General features: G+C 42.4%; 1 protein-coding gene across 2 annotated transcripts in view; it reads right to left on the reverse strand.

Moving 5' to 3' along the window:
- The window catches only part of MARCHF6 (membrane associated ring-CH-type finger 6), a 74,452-nt gene that overhangs the window by 15,937 nt on the left and 35,143 nt on the right, over window positions 1–23,372 (reverse strand). For both annotated transcript variants that reach the window (XM_049767908.1, XM_049767909.1), the window contains exons 8-20: window positions 23,279–23,340; window positions 21,927–21,959; window positions 18,011–18,062; window positions 13,846–13,904; window positions 11,819–11,899; window positions 11,514–11,582; window positions 11,270–11,344; window positions 10,167–10,301; window positions 8,146–8,265; window positions 7,648–7,748; window positions 6,396–6,533; window positions 4,281–4,485; window positions 2,127–2,196 (exon numbers count right to left, since the gene is read on the reverse strand). In XM_049767908.1, the coding sequence (XP_049623865.1) occupies window positions 2,127–2,196; window positions 4,281–4,485; window positions 6,396–6,533; window positions 7,648–7,748; window positions 8,146–8,265; window positions 10,167–10,301; window positions 11,270–11,344; window positions 11,514–11,582; window positions 11,819–11,899; window positions 13,846–13,904; window positions 18,011–18,062; window positions 21,927–21,959; window positions 23,279–23,340 (1,200 nt within the window). The remainder of the gene's footprint in view (window positions 1–2,126; window positions 2,197–4,280; window positions 4,486–6,395; window positions 6,534–7,647; window positions 7,749–8,145; window positions 8,266–10,166; window positions 10,302–11,269; window positions 11,345–11,513; window positions 11,583–11,818; window positions 11,900–13,845; window positions 13,905–18,010; window positions 18,063–21,926; window positions 21,960–23,278; window positions 23,341–23,372) is intronic.

A 23,372-nucleotide genomic window follows, 5' to 3' on the forward strand; every position in this document is an offset into this window, starting at 1 on the left:
CTTAGTATTCAAGCTTATTCCACTGATCTGAGGACCTGTCCTTATTCCAGTACCATGCTGTTTTGATAACTATTGCTTTGTAGTAAAGTTTAAAGTTGGGGAAAGTAATTCCTCCCATATTCTTTTTCCCAATGATTGCTTTAGCTATTCGAGGGTGTTTGTTGTTCCAAACAAATTTCAAAAGTGCCTGATCCACTTCTTTGAAGAATGTCATGGGTATCTTTAGGGGGATCGCATTAAATCTGTACAGTGCTTTGGGGAGTATTGCCATTTTAATGATGTTAATCCTGCCAATCCATGAGCAGGGTATGTGCTTCCATTTCCGCGTGTCCTCTCTTATTTCTTGGAGCAGAGTTTTATAGTTTTCTTTGTATAGGTCCTTCACATTTTTAGTCAAGTTGATTCCAAGATATTTGAGTTTGTGTGACACTATAGTGAATGGAGTTGTTTTCTTAATGTCCATTTCTTCCTTATTAGTATTGATGTATAGAAAGGCCATTGATTTTTGTGTGTTAATTTTGTAGCCTGCCACCTTGCTATATGAGTCTATTGTTTCTAGAAGCTTTTTGGTAGAGTCTCTGGGGTTTTCTAAGTAGAGTATCATGTCATCTGCAAACAGTGAGAGCTTGACTTCTTCCTTTCCTATCTGGATTCCCTTGATATCTTTTTCTTGCCTAATCGCTATAGCGAGTACTTCCAGTGCTATGTTGAATAGGAATAATAATGAGAATGTATGAGGGGAATTGAGAACCTGTTTAGAGTACAGGCGGGGGTCGGGTGGGAAGGAGGGAGACTTGGGACATTGGTGATGGGAATGTTGCACTGGTGATGGGTGGTGTTCTTTATATGACTGAAACCCAAACACAATCATGTATGTAATCAAGGTGTTTCAATAAATAAAATTAAAAAAAAGAGAAAAAGAATGAGACACCCCATAATCAATGTAAATTGTCAGTTACTTGCCATGTGACTACGAGCAAGTTACTGAAAAAAAAAATACTGTACTATTTACTAGTGATAAGTAATAATAATAATAAAACCTCTGTTTTATTTAGTGGTTATTAATATGAGTGACATCTGAATAAAATTTAGAATTTCCCAGAAGGCTGTAAATCACTTAGTTCAAATTGAAAATTTAATGTTGAGAATGCCAAGTAATAAAGAGAAACTGGGGCCAAAGAGATAGCATGGAGTTAAGGTGTTTGCCTTGCGTGCAGAATGACAGTTGTTCGAATCCTGGCATCCCATATGGTCCCCTGAGCCTGCCAGGGGCGATTTCTAAGTGTAGTCAGTAGTAACCCCTGAGCGCTGCCGGGTGTGACCCAAAACAAACAAACAAACAAACAAAAAAAACCAATAAAGAGAAACTGCCTGGTTTCCTAAAGGTCTAGAACAATATCAAACAATGGATTAGAAAAAAAATCACCTAAAGGTTGGAACTAGAGAGAAAACACAGCATTTGGGCATTTTAGCCCAGAAGAGCCAACTTGGGCTCATTCCCTGGTACCACATATGGCTCCAGAAGCAATCAGGAGCGATCCCTGAGCACAGAGTCAGGAATAAGGCCTAAGCACTGCCAAGAGTGGCCCCAAAACCAAAGTCAAAAGGAGAAAATTACATGAGGGCAAACATAACATAAAAAAGAACTTGGAGGGCCAGAGAGATAGCATGGAGGTAAGACATTTGCCTTGCATGCAGAAGGACAGTGCTTCAAATCCAGGCATCCCATATGGTCCCCCGAGTTTGCCAGGAGCGATTTCTGAGTGTAGAGCCAGAAGTAACCCCTGAGCACTGCCAGGTATGACAATCCCCTGCCCCCCCCCCCAAAAAAAAGAACCTGGAGAAAATGATGACCTGTCGAGCTAGAGATATGCATGTAATACAACATGGTCCATGAATACTGAGGGATCACAGTACTGACTTAACTTGGTTTTTAAAAAACAGAAGAAAAAGACTATGAATTGTGTTCTGACTTTGTCTCCCTCTGTTTCAATACGAATGAGTCAGTCATATAAAGCCTCTAAATGAATCCCATATTCAAAGAAGAAATTACTTCAAATTAATCATATCTCTGCAACATGCCCTTTGGAAACAAAACATTTCAATCAGTGAGGCTATGTGCGTACCTGGCAGAGTAAGGCAGATGAGGCTAGCGATGAGTAAGGTCACACACATGAAGACAATCAACAAAAATATCTGCAAGGGAAGAGAAAGGCTGTTTAAACAGGTTAGATGCACTTACTCTATTTTAAGATACCCCTCAAAAGAAGTAACAGAACCCTCCCAGGACAAAAACCAGCCTATAGTTGTATTTCCACGTTTTCTTCCATTTCAACAAAAATAAATTCTATTTTCAATTAAAAAAAAAATGTCAGTCCCCCCAAAAGTGTCATCTTTGTACAATCAGGTCCAACAACAAAAAATTCTATTTTTAATCCTTAAGTGTGAAAACAAGATCATTTAAGTTTTTCCTTATGCTAACCCATCTTTACAGGAATCATGTGTTTTCATACAAGCTAAACATATTCAGTTTCAAAAAAAAAAAAACATTCAGTTTCAAAATCAAATTCCTGAATGGAAACAGTTTTGGAGGTATGGCTGAGAAAAGCTATAAGGTGAGTAACAAAAGGGGTGATGTGATCCCTGCTCAGCCCCAGGCAAAGCACCCCATCAGGACATGGCCACCACACTCAACACCCATGTATTTACAGACCATGCTTTCATCACTGAGTCTAAACAATAATTGCTACATGTCGTTACCGGCCTCCACAAATAACAGGAAAGGGTCACTGCTGCTGATTCCCAAAACCAAAGGCAGAATTCCAGAAGTAGGACTGGCAAGGACACACTGGTTTCCCGAGGCACCGCTGCTATAAACCATGACTGCCGAGAGTGCCATCAGGGAGAGACAGACGCCCCTTGATTTCTCCTTCTCCCCTTCTCCCACAGCTCTGCAGTCAGAGATAACCATCTGCTTCACACACACAGTCCCAAGCATACCCGGGAACATTTTTCCTGTCCTTGCACACATCTGAAACACCCTGATCCCTTCTCCCCGCTCTCTTCTCTTTTAAAGTTCAGTTCCCAGCATCACCGACTTTACAGATTCCTGAACATCTCTCCCAAAAATGTGTCTCACGGGGCAGAACAATCAATCATGCAAATATCTACCAACTTAGCAGCAGAGACTTAGGAGCCAAGACCTGCTAGATGGAATTTAAAGCACAAAAGTCACTGGGCCTGAGAGATAGCATGGTGGTAGGGTGTTTGCCTTGCACGGAGCCAACTAAGGATAGATCTGGGTTTAATTTCCTGCATTCCATATGGTTCCCTGAGCCTGCCAGGAGTAATTTCTGAGTGCAGAGCCAGGAGTAACCCGAGCACTACCAGGTGTGACCCAAAAACAAAGCAAACAAACAAAAAGGTCACACACAGGCTTGACAAAAATTGGTTGTGGAAAGTTTGGAGAAAAGCCAGGCAGGACCAGGTGCTTGTGAACCACTGGGACCTGAGGGTTCATCCAATGGGAACCAGAAGTCACTAGTCCACCTCTGCAGTGTGTCAACGAAGACTGAGGGTCTTCGGACCATGAAACCATCCTGCCCCAGTTCCTCAGAGCTGAGATAACTCGGTCATTTCATTCCCTTGCTCCGAGTCCTGTTCCCTTTGAGCAGGGGTGGCAAACAAGTTTGACACAAAGAGCCACAATTTTAAACTATGAGAGTCAGAGAGCCACACCACGCAGTGACCTGCCAAAACAGACAAACACTCACACAAAAGCATATAATTTTAACAATAATACATTAAACACACATTGCATTTTGCCATTTTGAGTGAGGGTAAAAATCCTGCAGTGATAGTGAGGGTGTGCTGTGTCCTCCACACTAAAAACTAACGGCCAGATGTGACCCAACATGTGACACGAGTCTCCCCCACCCCCCACCCCCGCTCCCTGGCCCGTGCAATTGTTTCCGAGGGATGGGAGACAGGATGACACTCGGAGATCTCTCCTCAGAGGTCCCTCCTTAGAAACAGCAGAACAAAATACAAACTTGGCAAAGAGCCACAGTATACAAAATAACGTAAGAGGCAAAGAGCCGCATTCATTTTGGCCGGGAGCCGCATGCGGCTCTATAGCCGCATGTTCACCACCCCTGCCTTTGAGCATCAAGGCAGACAGGCCTGTACAGTGCCCAACCCCACATTCCTTTGACTCCCAGGATGAGCTGTGACAGTGCCAACACTCCTCACCTGCTGTAATGCTACCTCGCAATACCTACCCTGAGTGGAAAGTGCAAGGGTCGGCGATATGGCTGGAAGCCCACAGGGCCTCCCTGCTGGAGGATTGCCTGGTGGGCAGCGTGCAGACCTTCACCCACTGCCGGAAGTGCATTATTGTTGCGTGCGGGCTGGTTGTGGTGCGCCTGCTGGTTTGCGTTATTTTCATTGTCTTCTTGGTCTCCCAACAGATAGGAATGAAGATCCCTGTATTGAAGTAAAGAGCATTCCATCAGGGAAGATCCTGTCCAGAGCAGAACTGCAACAGCAGATTTGGGGATGATTTCGAATTGTTACTCGAGTGGAACTCGAACATAGTGCTACTCAATCCAGTCAAAACACTGGTGCTTGCCCTAAGTTACTGAAGTTACCTGCTAAAGATACTGCTACAAAGCCTACAGAAAGCTGTAGTGAGTTCAGTATAACTTATGTTTTCCTCAGTTATCTAAGAAATAATCGGTAACTCTAAGATGAACCAAGCTATTTTAACCCAAAACAAAAGGATTCCCCATCTTCCTCTTTCTTTTAAACCTCTTCCTTTGATATATAAAAAAGCCCACCTGGATCACTTGAGCTTCCCTCTCCAGGTGAATTGATATTGGTTTAATTAAAAAAAAAAAAAAAAAAGGAGCCTGGCTTTGGCATACAGAGACACTGCAGAAAGAAGCCACTGACTCCATGGCTTTCTCCTGACTGGCTCGGTTTATTAATCTTTTGCTTCTACCCTTCCTCAGACCCGTTCGCCTGGGGGTGGAAATACATGTGTGGAATGATTTCACAACGTGGCATTTATTTTACAGTAACTACAAAATTTTATATACAATAATCGCCAATGAAAACAAATCCTGAGACAATCACCAGATCTGGGAACCATCATGATGGTAAAGGGTAGAGAGGTGGAGCAAAACACACTTAGAAAAAATGGCCTTAATACTATTAGAAACTATGGTACCTCAATTTTAAAAAGATAAAATCTGCTTTTTCTACTCTTGCAAAAAGATAAAAGAAAAAACACATAGACAATATAGTCCATGAAACAGTGGAGGGGAAAAAAACTCCTCCCAAAGTGGCCTCTCTACCTGCTACTGTACTTCGTCTATATCCTTCTATCTTGGGATCAGGAAATAAGGGAAATGGGAGAGTGGTGGGTATGACAGGGTGGTTAAGAAAGGGAGAAATGCACCCAGAAATACAAACACTGCACACATAGCAATAGGACATGTCCTTTCTTTCTTTGTTTTTTTTTTAAATTACTTAATTTTGGGTCACACCAGGCAGCACTCAGGGGTTACTCCTGGCTCTATGCTCAGAAATTACTCCTCGAAGGCTCGGGGGACCATATGGGATGCCAGGATTTGAACCACCGTCCTTCTGTGTCTAAGGCAAATGCCTTATCGCTGTGCTATCTCTCTGGCCCCATGTCCTTTCTTTAAAAAACTCTTTCTCTTTCCTCTCTCTCTCTCCCTTCCACCCCACTCATAATGCTCTACGAAAATGCCTTTACATATAGGTTTTTTTTTCTTTTTTGTTGGTTTTTGGGTCACACCCAGCAGCACTCAGGGATTACTCTTGCCTCTACGCGCAGTGGTCCTCAAACTTACATATTGTATTTGTATCTGTTTTGTTTCTTCATTGCAAAATAAGATATATGCAGTGTGCATAAGAATTCATTCATAAGTTTTGTTTTTACTATAGTTAGACCCTCCAATGGTCTGAGGGACGTGAACTTTAAAAAGTTTGAGGACCCCTGCAGTCTATGGTCAGCTCCTGGCAGGCTCAGGGAACCATATGGGATGCCGGGATGCGAACCACCATCCTTCTGCATACAAGGCAAATGGCCGACCTCCATGCTATCTCTCTGGCTACATATAGATACATTTTCACAACAAGGCTCAACTTTAAAATACAGCAGGTCCTCAAATAATGTGATCTTATTTGATCTTGTATTATATTTGCTGTTGCTCATTTGCTGTTGTATTGTAATATGGATAGATGAAAAACTTCTGGCCAATTACTTTGCTGCCAGGTAAAGTCTTCCCTCCCCCCAATCCTTCCTCCTTCTTCCTCTCCGCCCCCCACCCCCCAGCTCTTCAAATAGAGGCAGCACCTCTACTCACAGCAAGTACCCAGCCGTGACGGTCCAGGCGCGCACCAGCCCCTTCAGCCACTGGCGAGTGTGACCTTGTTCGAGCAGAGCTGGTAACACCACCTGCAGCAGGAGCAGCTCGAGCGACAGCTCACTTACGGGAGCATCACTGAGGGGACAGGGCCATGGCTTAGAGCAGGAATGCCTTCTTCCAGGATAACAGTCGCATGTGACCCAAGAGCCGAAAGAACTCTGTTCCTCTTTATTAACTCCCCTCCATGCTCAAGAGACCAGGGAGGCTTCCCCGTACTTGGCTTAAATTCCGCCAAAACTCCTCTCCACAGGGATCACCAATGACCACTTTGTGGTGAAACCATATGGATGGACACAGCTCTAATTCTCAGTTATGTCACCTGGCCAAGACCCAGCGATCCCCTTTGCCCACCACCCTATGAAACAATACCTTCTTCCCTCCTGCCAGCTACATGAGTTACTATGTTGTTCACATCAGCAATGCCCAACCTGACTTTGCACTCAGGGTAACACCTGGCAGTGTCCCACAGCCCAAATGGAATGATAAAGACCAAATTCAGGCTGATAGTGCAAGGCAAAAGTCCTACCTGCTGTACTATAACTCAAGCCACTCATCTCTCGATTTTGACAAAAATGGTCTTATTTTTGTTTATTTGTTTGTTTCGGGGCCACACTCGGTGACAATCAGGGTTTACTCCTGGCTACACACTCAGAAATTGCCCCTGGCTTGGGAGACCATTTGGGATACTGGGGGATCGAAACGAAGTCCGTCCTAGAGCTACGTACAAGGCAAATGCCCTACCACTGTGCCACCACTCTGGCCCCAGTCTTAATTATTAACATCCATCACAAAACCTTGGTTAAACTATTGGTTGTCTGTAAACAGGTCTCACCTAACAAAATGTAAAGTTAAAACCAAGAGACTAAGTTACCATTACAAACAGACCCAAGTATATAAAGAGTGATAATTATTACTCTGCTTCATAAAGGAAACTTTTACATTTAAAACCTCGCAGGGATTTTGAAGAAAAGCATAAGTTTGAGGACTCTAACAGAAAATTTAAACCAAATTGCCAGGAAAAGACACATAAGAGTTAGGAATTCGTGAGGGGACTCAATGGAGTCGAACACCACTTGACAGAATTTAACTGTCAGATGCTATCAAGTATCTTAAGAAATGCCTTCAGCATATATTCTGAATATCAGCTCCCTAAGAGAGCTCAGGTAACTGCTGGGTTTTAAAAACTTACCTATAGAGCATGACGTTGTATGGAAGGAAATTTGGTAGCAAGGTCTTGATTATACGGATAGGAAGCCAAAGCATCAGGAGGACAATTGAGCCAAAAACAATCTGCAGGAAGAGAAAGGACCTAAGACCATGGTGAGTCACTCCCACAGGAGACAGGAGAACTTGAATGAGGCATGAGCATCGCACTACCCAAGTCTGCATCTGTCCTGGACCCAGAGGACCTACACCTGGTACCTTATACGCAGGATATTCTACATCCTACACTCCAGAAAGAGATGGCCCCCTCACACATACAAATGATGAAACGGTGTGACTAAAAGCCAGAGGAGTCCAGCAGATAAGGTACACACAGCCAAACTGGGATGAGTTCCCAGCACCCCAAGTGGTCCACCCCAGCCCACCAGAAGTGATTCCTGAGAAAAGAACCAGGATTAAACCCTGAGCACAGCCAAGCGTGGCCCCAAATCTCTACCCCTCCCCCTAGAAATTGAATGCTTACCACTGACAAAATAAATCTCCGGAGATGCCTATAGATGGGCAAATGGATCATTTCTTGTACTGGATTAAAATCCGGGTCATTCAAATTCCTTAAGAACCATAAGACACCAGGTCGAAGTACCTGCAAACATATTTTGAAAACTATAAAGATGCACCATTACCTTCAAGTTCTCTATGATTTTTGTTTGTTTGGTTTTGGTTTTTCGGTCATACACAGTGATGCTCAGGAGTTACTCCTGGCTCTACACTCAGAAATTGCTCCTGACAGGCATGGGGGACCATATGGGATGCTGGGATTCGAACCACTGTCTGTCCTGGATCAGCAACATGCAAAGCAAATGCCCTACTGCTGTGCTATTTCTCTAGTCCTAAGTTCTCTATAATTTAAAACAAAAACAATAAGCCCCAAATTATATTGGTATTTTTTGAAATATGAAATATGTCCCAAGAAATCAATCTGGCTTTCCTGGGAAGGTAAGATGTTTCCCAAATCACAATATTTTAGTATTGAGAAATACTAAAGCAAAGTCAGGTTCATGTTAGGCAGGTGCCTGGGCTGAGCTCTCAGTACCACATGGCCTCCAAGAATTATTCTCTTTCTCTCTCTTTTTTTTTTTTTTGGTTTTTGGGTCACACCCGGCAGCGCTCAGGGGTTACTCCTGGCTCTATTGCTCAGAAATCGCTCCTGGCAGGCTCAAGGGACCATATGGGATGCCGAGATTCAAACCACTGACCTTCTGCATGCAAGGCAAACTCCCTACCTCCATGCTATCTCTCCGGCCTCTAAGAATTATTCTTAATAAAAGGTTATTTTATACTATACATTAGATATTCTACAATCCATAATATCAAAGTGACAATTGAACTCCTAAAGACAAAGATTCCGAGCCCGGAGATATAGCACAGCGGCGTTTGCCTTGCAAGCAGCCGATCCAGGACCTAAGGTGGTTGGTTGGAATCCCGGTGTCCCATATGATCCCCCTTGCCTGCCAGGAGCTATTTCTGAGCAGACAGCCAGGAGTAACCCCTGAGCATCGCCGGGTGCCCCCCCCCCAAAAAAAAAGGTTCCACAACAACAGATACCATTATGTTGATAAGACTATTCCATGTAAACATTTTAACACTTAACAATACAACGTTGAGGTCATATAGAATTTGTATTTGCAGGGTGGGGAACAGAAACCACACCAAAGATACTCATGGATCCCTTATTTTATTTTGTTTTGGGGTTTTTTTGGGGGGGTTACTCCTGGCTCTATGCTCAGGAATCACACCTGGCAGGCTCAGGAGACTTTATGAAATACCGGGGATTGAACCTCCCTGTTGTGCTATCAATCCATCCTTCACAAATCACTTCTGACATAAGACTAAGGGACTATTGTGGTGCTGGGGATCAATCCCAGGTTAGCGGCATATAAGGCAAAGGCCTTATCCACCATACAATCTCACCAACCCCAGTTACCAATTTTTTACAATACATTGTACTTGCTTATATTTTAATCACTTGTATTAAAGAAAGAAAATGGTTGTATTTGCAAATAAAGTATACTGGACTTCATCAAGGAGATCTTCATCAGGAGATCATTAAGGCTCCCAATTACTAAAATCTCTTAACAGCAAAGCAAATCGTTAAGCCTTTATGTGTTTTTACTCAATCCACTTTGCATTAACCCGTCTGATCCTTCCAGACTTTCCCATCTCCACCAGCATTCTAAATTGAGCAAACTGACTGACCTCGAATATGGTCCAAGAACAGCCAATAAAAAAAATGAAAGGGCTGGAGCAATAGCACAGCGGGTAGGGTGCTTGCCTTGCATGTGGCCAACCTGAGTTCAATCCCTGGCATTCCATATGGTCCCCCAAGCCTGCCAGAAGCACTCTCAGGTGTGGCCCAAAGGCCAAAAAAGAAAATAAAGGGGAGGGGGGAGAGAAGGAATGAAGTAAGAAAGGAACTTGGGAGGCCATCACAATCTCAGACCTGACAATGGGAGGACATTCTTTCATAGCTGCCCTGGAACGTACCTCTCTTAACAAGAGGATGAAGGAAGCGAAGTAGAACACATACACCATGCCCACCAGCCAATGCAGGAACATGGTCGTACCCGGCGCTGACTGAAAGCTCAGCTCTCGATCCTTCAGGGTCGCATCAAACATTTCCTGAATCCAGACAGGACAGGTCACAGAGATATGTGGCCCTTTTACTAATCAGGTTATTGTCTCCATCTACTAGAAAGTGAACCAACCACCAGGCTAGGTCATTTATAGTACTCTGAGCTACGATTCTCTCAACGCCATTCTATAGTCACAGGAACAGAAATAATCTAAGGCAGGATATTATTTTTAAAGCATAGCACTAAACCAACAAGAAAGGAACAAGTTCATGAATTCTATTATATTATAAAAGAAATTATTTTTGTTAATGCAATATCTCCTTGGCTAAAATTCTATGTTCACAAAAAATAAAAAAAATTCTATGTTCAGTCAAATTTTAAGATGAGAGAAAACACTATTTCAGAAGCAAAGGTATTTTTTTATATAAAATACATTTTGAAAAGCCAAAACTGCTCATAACTAACAGCCATTAAATGACAGCCCAGAGCATCTTATTTGAAACAAACTGCTACAGTTGAATCTAGTACTACAAAGTGTGTTATAGAATTGCTTTTAATGTATATAGTGCATTACCATAAAATTTAGAAGAGTAAATAAAGAATACCTATTGGATATTAAGACAATCAGTCAGAATTCTCAGACACCAAATATTTGCACAAACTGGGGCTGGAGCGACAGTACAGCAAATAGGGTGCTTGCACATAGCCTACCCAGGTTCAATTCCCTGGTATCCCATAGGGTCCCTCAAGCACCGTCAGAAGTAACCCCTGAGTGCCACTAGGTGTGGCCTCTAAAATAAAATGGAGTAAAAGCAGAGAACTGTACAAGGACCCCCCCCAATCAGGTTTTCAAAAATTAGTAATGTTTTCTCCATCATGTTATATACTGTATTCTCAGAAATAAGAAACAACTACTAAATATTGCCCGTTTTAGAATACTCTACTCTGAGAAACTGCTTCTCTGAAACCTTTTCTGAAGATTTTGGCATATATGATCAGAAACATCCAACTCACCAAGGAACAGATGTCCAGCCACCAGCCACAGATGAGAGGGAAGACCCCAATCTCCACCACCACTAGCAACGAGACCTGCAAGTGAGAATTAATGGCACCAGTGCCACCCAATGGGGAGAGATCTTTTTCAAGGTTTTAGTGCTGGATCAAGCCCAAGGCCTTCCACATACCAGGCCAGACAAGCAATTCATTCTGAGCTCCAGCCTGTCCTCGAGTCCAGTTTTCACCAATAAACCCAAATTACCTTGACAACAATATAGCAGACTCCAAGCAATCGGCGAGACCGATGAAATTTAACAAGAGTCGCCAAACCCTAAGAGTATCACATAGTCAAGGAAAGCAGAGCATGGAAAGGCACATGGAAACAGGTAAACTGTTTAGGTGACTCTTACTTGTTACTTGACAATCGTTCATAGCTTGTCTTCCCCCACCTTGTATAAATAGCTTTAACATTTGACAAAGGCGAGAGAAATAATCATGTCATTATCAGAAGAGCTTTTCCTGGATCAAAGTTTTGTTTTGAACTCAAGCTAGTTCGTCAAAGGATACATGACAAATGATCAATGTTATTGCTAAAAGTATGTACCCAACTATGGTGGTGATTAAGCCTTCAAAGTGAGATGCTTGGACCTAGAAAGAAGAAAAAAATAATGAATTCCAGGACGTGGCCTCAAACCCAGGTCAAGAGCCCACTCAATTCTCCAAGGAGACTACAAGTGCAGGGCGGAGGCAAATTTCCCACTTGTATTTCTGCAACTGGCCTCCTCTTTAGTGGCAGCTACATACTGCAAGAGGAGACAAGGAAGTAGCTGTCACTTCCCCCAACAGGAGGAGGCAAGAGGAGGTTTTGAAACCCTACAGGCATCCAGGACCCAGTGGTCAGTCCTCCGACCCCTGCCCTCTGTCCAAACCTCTGCAGTGGGCCAGCTGTGGGCTAGGACTGAGAGCAGCAGCACAGACAGCACAGCCCTGAACTGCAGCCTTGAGCCCCACAATCCCTGCTTGCTGTCACATTGACTGCTCGGCTGCACCTTGCTTTGAGCACCTGACAGTCTCAGTCTGAGCAAAGGAAGGGCTGGAGCGAGCAACCCTGTCCTTCTTTTTGGTTTCTGAGTTTTAGACAGCAAGACGTGATCGATCATCTGGGAAGTCAAAATTATCCAAGTATTACTTTCAACTTTTCAAGTTCTTGCATTTGACGAGCTGTCACAAATGTTGGAGGACATCTCTGAACACTTCAAACTGGGACCTCCCCCCAGGAAACACAGACATACTAAATAGAATATTTCAGTTATTCCTTAGAACACTAAGTATTTAAAAAAAAAAAAAAAAAACCCACTAAGTATTTCTGGGACCAGAAAGCTAGGACGGCAGAGAAGGCAAAGCATTTGCCTTGTATGTGATGAACCCAGGTTCAATCCCTGGCATTCTATATGGACCCTGATCACCGCCAGGCGTGACTCCAAGTATAGAGCCAGAAGTGAGTCCTGAGTAACACTGGGTATGGTCCACAAATAAACAATAAAAATCTAAATTTCTTTTTTTTTTTTTTTTTTTTTTTTTTTTTTTTTTGTGGTTTTTGGGTCACACCCGGCAGTGCTCAGGGGTTATTCCTGGCTCCATGCTCAGAAATTGCTCCTGGCAGGCACGGGGGACCATATGGGACGCCGGGATTCGAACCGATGACCTTCTGCATGAAAGGCAAACGCCTTACCTCCATGCTATCTCTCCGGCCCCGAAAAATCTAAATTTCTGTCCCCACAGCAGTCACCTGCCAAAAATTAATCTACCCCTTAAAAAAAAAAAAAAAAAAAAAAAAAGATATGGGCCCGGAGCAATAGCATGCAGCCGAACAGGACAGACTCGGGTTTAATTTCCAGCATCCCGTATGGTCCCCCGAGTCTGCCAGGAGAGATTTCTGAGTGCAGAGCCAGGAGTAACCCCTGAGCATCACCGAGTGTGACCCAAAAACAAAAAACAAACCAAAAAAAAAAAAAGGATAAAATGTCTAAAATAAAACAAATTTGAGGCCAAAGTGATAGTACAGTAGTAGGGCACTTGACTTGCAATCCTGACCCAGGTTTGATCCTTGGAATCCCAGATAGTCCCCAAACCCAGCAAGAGTGATTGCTGAGCTTAGAGCCAGGAGTAACCTCTGAACACCGGTGTGTAGCCCAAACCCCCCCAAAAAAATTCATTTTAGAAAATACTTCAGCCCATCATTCCAAAACAAACTAACCCTTTAAAAATAGCATGCTGTTCCTTTTCTATATAGTTATGGGATACCTGGGGGAAAGGGAGAGAGGGAGCAAATAAGTTCATGGAACAGGTTAGATATGAATCTGTAAGAAATGAAGAAAATGCATCAAAGGACTTCTTAGGACACAGACCTCTTAACTGGCAACAAGACTTACTGTCTTGAGCCACTGCTTTTATAGCATGAGACTAAGTTGGATAAATTAACTATTCCCATGCCTGAGACTGAGAAATGAAGCACTTTTCACATTACTACTTACTCAACAAAAATCAAGCTTGGAGGTAATTAATGTAAGCAAGTTTGAAAAGGATATACTCACATGTTCTTCAAATCCCAAACCAACAAGGGAGAAATGACCAATGTGGTATGGGCAAAATGCTAAAAAGGAGGGAAAAAAACTCAATGAAAACTTCATTGATTTCAATGAAATGAAATAAAATCAAAGCAATGAACACTCCTAATACCAACCCCCATTAAAAGGAACTTGGACTTCTTTAGTGGAACGAACAATTCCTGGCCTCAGATCTAAAACATACTGTTTCTATGTGTAACACTGATTACAGATCATGTTATGAGAGATCAGTGTCTCCATGACAAACTTGCGGCCAGTGAACACAAGCACTGTTGTGAAAAGGGTTTCATGGGTGAGAGGATGACAGACACATCAGAAAGAATAATAATCAAACCTGGTGGTAACATTCCAAACACAGAAAGCCCAGGCACTCTTACTAAGAAGCAGAAGGTCGAAATCAAAAGCACCCAACTTCTCTCTGTGAAAACTGATAAAGGGAAAATACTGCATATCTACCTATTCTTCTATTACTAAATGAATTGAAGTGCAGTCAATAGCTCACTCTAATAAGAATACATTCTCTGGGACAAGGCAGATTGCTCTAAGGGAGTCCTGGAGTTTGATCCCTACCACTGCATGGTGTGTCTTCCCCCACACACACACTCCCAGATTACATTCTGAGGGTCAGGGGGAAAATGAACCCTAATAGTACAAGCTTTGAAATGTTAACACCTGAACTGCTAGGAGAAGAGAAAAACTAAACATATACAATGTTTTCATCGAACATGATATTAGTATTCAAAGTATCAACACTGAAAGATCTGGGGCTGGAGCCATAGCACAGCAGTAGGGTATTTGCCTTACATGTGGCTGACCCAGGACAGACCTCAGTTTGATCCCCAGCATCTCATATGGTCCCCCAAGCCAGGAGCAATTTCTGAGTGCATAGCCAGGAATAACCCCTGAGTGTCACCGGGTGTGGCCCAAAAACAACAACAACCAAAAAAAAAAAAACACTGAAAGAACCTAGTCTAATCAATCAGACCTTGAAATCCAACCTCCAGTTTTAAAGAGGGGGGCAAAAAAGCAAAAAGCAGCAGCCATTCCTCGGGGCCCATACAGCCCTGCAGGCTCACCTAGACCCCTCAATAAAGCTTGGAGCAGAGGAAGGAACAAGACTATTCTAGGGATGAAGGAACTTCAGACTGAATAAAGCATCATGTGTGTAACTATGGGATTTCATTCAGGCAGAACATTAAATGATTCTGACTTGCAAACACAGGAATTCATTAACATAACGAACTATTAGAAATGTTACATTTTGGACATGTGGTAAAAAGTGTGGTAACATTTTTCATAATAAAAATTTTGGGGGTCAGAGAGGTAGCTGGAAGAGTTGAAGCACCTGTGTTGCATATTAGAGTTTGCAACTGAACCCAGGCACCCACCCCTTGGTGCCCTGAGCACTATTCAAGGATTACTGAGAGCACGAGACTAAAGTCCTCCAGAAGACAGACACCAAAACAAGACAAACAGATCATTTCATAGCCCTTCTTCAAGACTTTCATGCAATGTTAATCAAAATGACATTTTTCCCTTAATAATAATAAAGGAATTATCTTTTCCTTAGGACAAAACTGAACAATGCATCTAATTAGAAAAGGAGAGGGGCTTAATCATTGAGACAGCAGCGTGAATCTGAATCATTTTGGCAAGTATTTCAGAGACAGACAACCCTAATATATTTCAAAGTACTTAAGCTATACATATGGACTTTTTAATTAATCTACAGATGAATCATAAAATATAAGCAATTTGTAATGGGTAAGAAAAAAGGTATGTGGTATGTTTTCTATTTAGTTCTCATACTCAATTAATGGAAATCCCTGGGCAAGGCAGCTTTCAGGTTTCAACTTAACAAATGTAAATGTTAACCTGAAACAGCAATTGGAACATCAATTTTATCCCACTACACAGTTAGTTTTAGATGTTTCTTTTTTTTTTTTTTTTTTTTTGGTTTTTGGGCCACACCGATGACGCTCAGGGGTTACTCCTGGCTATGCGTTCAGAAGTCGCTCCTGGCTTGGGGGACCATATGGGACGCCGGGGGATCGAACCTCGGTCCGTCTCCTAGGCTAGCACAGGTAAGGCAGGCACCTTACCTCCAGCGCCACCGCCCGGCCCCCACAGTTAGTTTTAGAAGTCACTGTGAAATTAGTGAGTTTCTCAGGATTAATCATCCATTTCTCTCCTCTGCACACACAACCACAAAGCCCACAGTATAGAGGTAGCAATGCCAGACTGGCTCACTGGAAAGGAGAAGCATATGTGCCCAAGGACAAAACTTGTTCACAGGTTTCTAAAGACTCCAGACAGTATAAGGACATTGACTGAGACAAAATGTTTTGGCAAAGTATAATCTTGGAAAGCTGAGTTAGAAAAAATTACATAGATAAAATTTTGTTTATATAAATCCATTATTTCTATAATGCATGCTTTAATGGTGACTTTCTTTCCAAACATTCACCTGCAGCATTAAACAAGCCTTTGCAAAGAGTGAATTCTTTTTTTTTTTTTTTTTTTTTTTGGTTTTTACCCGGCGATGCTCAGGGGTTACTCCTGGCTGTCTGCTCAGAAATAGCTCCTGGCAGGCACGGGGGACCATATGGGACACCGGAATTCGAACCAACCACCTTTGGTCCTGGATCGGCTGCTTGCAAGGCAAACGCCGCTGTGCTATCTCTCTGGACCCTGCAAAGAGTGAATTCTTACAGATCAATGGTTATCAACCATTCACATCTGCAGACTAGTGAGACTAAAAGAAATATGTGTGGGCTACTAAGGTAAAACTAAAGAGGATCACTTCTATTATCATAAGAATAGCAACAGGTGAGTACTTATTACAGTACCACTATGCAATCCAGAATACCACATATTAGATAACAATAACCTTTTTTGAGGATAGGCAGGAAATTTCTGAAAACTAGCTATTGAACACCACTCTGTTTATTTTTGTCTCAATAAAAATTGGCTCAAGATCAAAAAAACTCCACAATCTATACATAGGTTATATTACATAAATGATAGATGAATAAAAATGTGCAGGTATCTTCATTCAAGGGAAGAGCCACAAAAACAAGCTTCTTATTAGTCACCAATATCTTATATAGCTACTAAAAGTTGGTGGACAGGTTTCAAGGTATTGTCTTTCAACAAGATAACTAAAACTTCTTCTCAGTCTTCTATAGATTATGTTTGTTCAGAAGCTGTTCGTTCCATCCCCATCTCCAGATTCAACATGGCCTGCCATGAAAGGATGCTGCTTTCTGGGTCACAATGGCACATACATGCCCAAATACAGCAATCACTTGGGATTCAGTGGAAGCAACCGGAACGCTTTACTCCCCCTCAGAACAGAGGCAAGCCATACCCGTGAAGCCTTGAGACTATCACTCAAGAGAACTCTAGTCTTATGTCTCAAACACCATCATAGCACAGCCACACAATCACCAACTCACAGACTGCACATCCTCTCTCTGAGACACTGGAAGATGGAATTCTCGGGGTGGAGTTCCTTGGCTCAACTTCTCCCAGATTCCATAGCCCATGTCAACTGGATCTTCTCTGGTCCACCCTCCTCTCTGATGACTCCCAGGGCAGAGATGGTCTGTGTGATATCCACACACAGTGTCCTCCCAGCTACTATTTAGCTGAGTGACTGATGTGACTGCATTTATTGAATCTTGTTTTAAAGAATTAGGTTCTGGGGGACTTGATTTCTTTCCCAAGCCCATACCCACCTCCCACCCATCTGCAGTTAAAGCTGGTATGCCAGGATCTCACCTTTATTACAGTCATGGTGAGGACTTGTTGGACAGACAGAAATAAGTTCTTCTGCCCCAAGGAACAAGACAGCACAAAATTCACTCCTGAGCTGGTATATTTTCTATTCTCAAGCCTGTGAGAAATCACCTTCAACAAAGAGAGACAGAAATGCCCAGCAAAAGCAGTGAAGGCAGTTTATCTATCGATGTTGTATAAGAAAGCTTCTGTGTGTGTGAGGCCTGTGGGATGCTAATGGAAAGCTATCTCATATATTCCTACACAAGAACAAAATGCTAACCCTGTAACAAGGTCCCTAGTAACTAACTACAAGCACAGTACCATAAATAAAAGTGTAAATATCACTTACCAAAAACCAGAATGAACAATGTATTCAAGGACACCACCCAGAAGACATGTTCCTACAGGAAAAGAACAGCAACGGAACAATGAATTCCTAACTGATAGTGTGTTTGGACCAGTCTACTACTTGTCTAGATGACTGAAATTTTATCCCTACAACTTCACTATCTCATTCTAGTTTTAGCTTTCCGCATTTTTCCAAAGACAGCTCACGAAACGAAATCTAATAAAGTGTGTGGGTTGAAAGGCTATCAATGCCAGGGACACAGAGATGTCACTGTAGGCAAGGAGCCTGCCCTGCATACTGCTGTCCCCAGCACAACAGAGGGTGCCCCAATCTTTTTGTTTTTGTTTTTGGGTCACACCCGGCAGGCTGCATTCAGGGAGTCCTCCTGGCTCTACGCTCAGAAATCACTCCTGGCAGGCTCAGGGAACCATATGGAAGGCCGGGATTGGAACTGTTGTACTTCTGTATACAAGGCAAATGCCTTGCCTCCATGCTATCCCTCAAGCCCCAAGGCTGCCCCAATCCTTACAGGAGTGACCCCTGTGTGCATAGCCATGATCACCACCAGGTATGGCCCAACCAAAGTTTTTTTTTATAGAGTAAAAAAATAATCAATACCTCTTTTCAAAAAATTTTCATAAACAAACCTACCACAAACTCATCTATACAAACTTTCACAAATAAGTGACTGATGCCATTTAAATCAAATGACACATTTTTTTTTTTTTTTGGTTTTTCGGTCACACCCGTTTGATGCTCAGGGGTTACTCCTGGCTAAGTGCTCAGAAATTGCCCCTGGCTTGGGGGGACCATATGGGACGCTGGGGGATCAATCCACCATCCTTCCTGGCTAGCACTTGCAAGGCAGACATCTTACCTCTAGCGCCACCTCACCGGCCCCGACACTTACATTTTAAAATTCCAAATAAACATTTGAAACCAATGAGCCATGAACACACTTGAGTAAAACTGACCATCATTGTTTCGAGGCATTTCGTCCTATGATTTCTTTTTTTTTTTTTTTTTTTTTTTTTTTTTTTGGTTTTTGGGCCACACCCAGTAACACTCAGGGGTTACTCCTGGCTATGTGCTCAGAAGTTGCTCCTGGCTCGGGGGACCATATGGGACACCGGGGGATCGAACCGCGGTCCGTCCAAGGCTAGCGCAGGCAAGGCAGGCATCTTACCTTTAGCGCCACCGCCCGGCCCCTCGTCCTATGATTTCTGCAAGGTCACTTGATTTTGTTTGGTTCCTTTTCTTTTTTTTTTTTTTTTTTTTTTGCAGATAATATGAAAATTATAAAAATTTACATCTGGGTTTCTGGAGCAATAAAATAGTGTATAAGGCACTTGCCTCGCATGACATCAACTGAGTTCAATCCTCAGCATTCCAATACCAATCTGCCTTTTATAATTATCAATGACAAAACAGAGTTATCCCTGGCTCCTGAACTTCACAGACTAGTCATTTAAGCTCCAGGTATTTCCATTACATGCATAAAGACATTGATCATAAAAGTACAGCTTAAAACATGTATGGAAACTCAACACACTTATGTATGGAAACTCAACACACACTTTGTTTGGTTCCTTTTCTAAAGGTGCCCCCGAGTATTCATTCTCTTACTTGGCCATTGACCCAGTTCTGCCATTGCATCACCTCTGAGAGCCTCACCTCCAAGAAAACTGCTCCTAACTATTCCTGAAGCTTTGTTACACAGCAATAAGTTATGCTCCATTCTAGGTCCCACAACTACCTGGCATTTGTCTAATAGTCCTATCCAGGAGGCCAATATGGTAAATAATATTTTCTTGCCCGAAGAAATATGGTAAATAAGATTTTCTTGCCCGAAGAACATTCTGATCCAGGTCTCCTAATCTGCCACAAATCTAAGCATTAAGAAGGATAATTAGTTCGTCTAGAGATGACTATCACCTTCTTTGTCAACATCTAAATTTTTTCAGCTTCTGCCTACCAAACTGACTGCCAAACTATCTACTTCTATCTGCTTCTACCAAACAGTCCTTACCCCTGTCTCTTTTGCGCCCCAAACCTCTACACTGTCTACTTGTGGTACTGGTCCATGACTGGTCCAGGTGTCCTCCACACATTATATGCCTCTGGACACAGTTACCTCTCCAGTTTCTAGTCATGCGTCTACCTGTCTCAACTATACTATCAAGTGCTTTTTAGTACAGGACACTATTATGTTCATCTCCGCATCTCCCAAAAATGATCACACAGGTGACATGAGAGCAAATTTTTTCCACTGAGGAATGAATCACCCTATATATGAGTTCCAAGAAAATGATTTGAGTCAACCCCAAAGCTTCTGTCATTCATTTGAAGACTGAGGAGGAGAGAGAAGTAAGTGCTCAGATCTCTAATACCTGTGATTCTCAGAGTGATCTAGCCTAGAACAGGAGCTCATGACTCTCTCATTCTCACGAACATGAATTACTACCACACGTTCCTCAAAATCCTAATACTGGGGCCGGGCGGTGGCGCTAAAGGTAAGGTGCCTGCCTTGCCTGCGCTAGCTTGGACGGACCGCGGTTCGATCCCCCGGTGTCCCATATGGTCCCCCAAGCCAGGAGCAACTTCTGAGCACATAGCCAGGAGTAACCCCTGAGTGTTACTGGGTGTGGCCCAAAAACCAAAAAAAAAAGGAAAAAAAAAATCCTAATACTGCTGATTTCTGTTTCCTCAACTGGTTCCCAGATGGTGTCCATCTAAGAAGGACTAAGGACTAAAGGTTAAGGACCCCAAAGAAATGGACAGAAAAGATCTGAGCTTCTGGATCAAATGCCCTGGTATTAACTGCCCTTTTCCTTATCAACAGCATGTCAACAAGGTTCTTGCTTCCGTCAGCAAGGCTCTCCTATCTCCTATCTGTAGCTAAAGTCATCTGAATACCAAAACTGGCTAAAATGCTCAACTAGCAAATGATTTTCCTGATAAAGCCCAAAAGGGCCTTTCTCCTTTCAGAGCAAGTTCCTCCCCTAAGCTTTAGACTCATCAAGTAAAGGAACAAGAAGCTCAGCACAATGGAGGCCTATAAGGAACTAAGCTGACAGAGCGTCAAAAGCTGCTCTGTCCTCCAGGTCCATGCATAGCCACTGCAAGGCTGGGAATTTCTCCTAAGCAACACTTGACTTCATGTCTCATTTCTGGAAAGAAAAAAATTAAGATTTCCTGTTTGAATACTTATAATACACAAAAGAAATTCTTAACAAACAGTAAAAAAAAAATCAATGGGCATTTGAAATTTCAGTAACAGTCAGCCTATACTGTAAATCTGAAATTCCTAAATCAGGTACAGGGGATAACTTAAAGGAATAGAGCACAAACATTGCCTATGGGAAGTCTAGGTTTAATTCTCAGCACCAAAGTCCCAAGTACCTTTGCAAACAACTCTCAAGTACTACCGAGTATGGCCCCAAAACAAAAACAAAAACAAAACAAAAAAAATTACTTAAATTACTAAAATAAACAAATCACAATTCTAGTATTGGAAAAAACAGCTTGCATGCCTTTTATGTGGCAGACAAAGTTTGATACCTGGTATCTCTTTTTTTTTTTTTTTGGTTTTTTGGGCCACACCCTGTGACGCTCAGGGGTTACTCCTGGCTATGTGCTCAGAAGTCGCTCCTGGCTTCTTGGGGGACCATATGGGACGCCGGGGGATCGAACCGCGGTCCGTCCTAGGCTAGCGCAGGCAAGGCAGGCACCTTACCTCCAGCGCCACCGCCCGGCCCCATATACTTTGTTCTTGCTGCTGGTATCTCATACGGTCTTTCGAACCCTGCCAGGAGTGACCCTGAGGTTAGAGAGTCCTGAGAATCAAGAGTCCTGAGAATCACTGACTATGACCCCAAAATCACTCCCACAAGTACATACACACACTTTTACTTACCAGAAACACTAGAGATCCATCAAGTCCTAGCATCTAAAATAAATAATAAAATATATTAGCTCAAGACAAAATTGGAAGAAACTACTGATTGCAAAGGATCATTTTTCCTTTCAATATCTTAAATATCCTTATTTGGGTCTTCTCTTATTCTAAACCATATAGTTATACACAAAAACTTCCATCTTGGATTTAATTCCTTTTGTTTGTTTGGTTTGGTTTTTGAGCCACACCCAGTAGTGCTCAGGGGTGATAACAGGTTCTGCACTCAGAAATTGCCCCCAGGGGCCAGAGCGGTGGCACTAGAGGTAAGGCATCTGCCTTACAAGCCCTAGCCTAGGATGGACCACAGTTTGATCCCCAGGCGATTCCATAGTCCCCCAAGCCAGGAGTGATTTCTAAGCACATAGTCAGGAGTAACCAGGAGTGTCAACAGGTGTGGCCCCAAAACAAAAACAAAAACAAACTGAAATCGCCCCAGGCAGACTCAGAGAACCATCTGGTATGCTGAGGATCGAACCCAAGTCCATCCCAGTCAGTGAATACAAGACAAACACCCTACCACTGTGCTATCACCCAGGGCCCAGATTTAATTCTTATATTAAAGTATAAAGTCAGTTAAGACTTCGTGCTAGAACTGCATTACAATAATAGTAATAGTATTACTATATACTATAGTATATAGCAGATATACTATAGTATATAGTAATAGTATGTAGCAGTAATAGAATAGTATTACAATAATACTTAAAATTTCAAAGTCCATAATTACAAGCTGAACACTCCCAAGAGTAAGATTTGTACTGAAAGCTATAAGACAGACTGCATCAACAATAAATCTGTCATGTTTTCACCAAGAACAATAAATACAATAGGGCATTTACTTTCTCTACAAGTTAAAATTTCTGGTAATTATTTTCAAATGTAAGTACAAAGTGAGTATATACATCTAAATAATGCATTGACTTTAGAGGCCTGGAACACTAATACAAAACTTGCTTTGCACATGACTGACCTAGATTCAAACCCTAGCACCCCATACGGTCCCCCAAGTCTGTCATGAGTGATCTCTGAGCACAGGGCCAAGAGTTAAGTCCTGAGTATCACTGGGTGTGACCCAAAACCAAAATAAAATATATCTTAGGTGCTAAAAAAGATAATACAACAAGGAGTGTACTTGCCTTGCATGCAGCCGCCCAGATTTGATTCCCAGAATCCCACATAGGCCTTAAAAACCACCAAACAGAGCTAGAATTCCTGAACACCACTGAGTGTTGCCCTCAAATTTTTTTCACAAAATTAAACTCAATATGTTAGTACTAAATTGCAGGGCACTTGATAGAAAGAAATCTTACTCTTTCCCACGTGAGTTCTTCGGCAGCTCGATCCCACTCTAAAGCATTCCAATTCATATCATCTGGAAATAGAATTAGTTTAAGTATCATTAAT

The sequence above is a fragment of the Suncus etruscus genome, chromosome 2 (assembly GCF_024139225.1).
Source record: "Suncus etruscus isolate mSunEtr1 chromosome 2, mSunEtr1.pri.cur, whole genome shotgun sequence".
NCBI classification, from domain to species: domain Eukaryota; kingdom Metazoa; phylum Chordata; class Mammalia; order Eulipotyphla; family Soricidae; genus Suncus; species Suncus etruscus.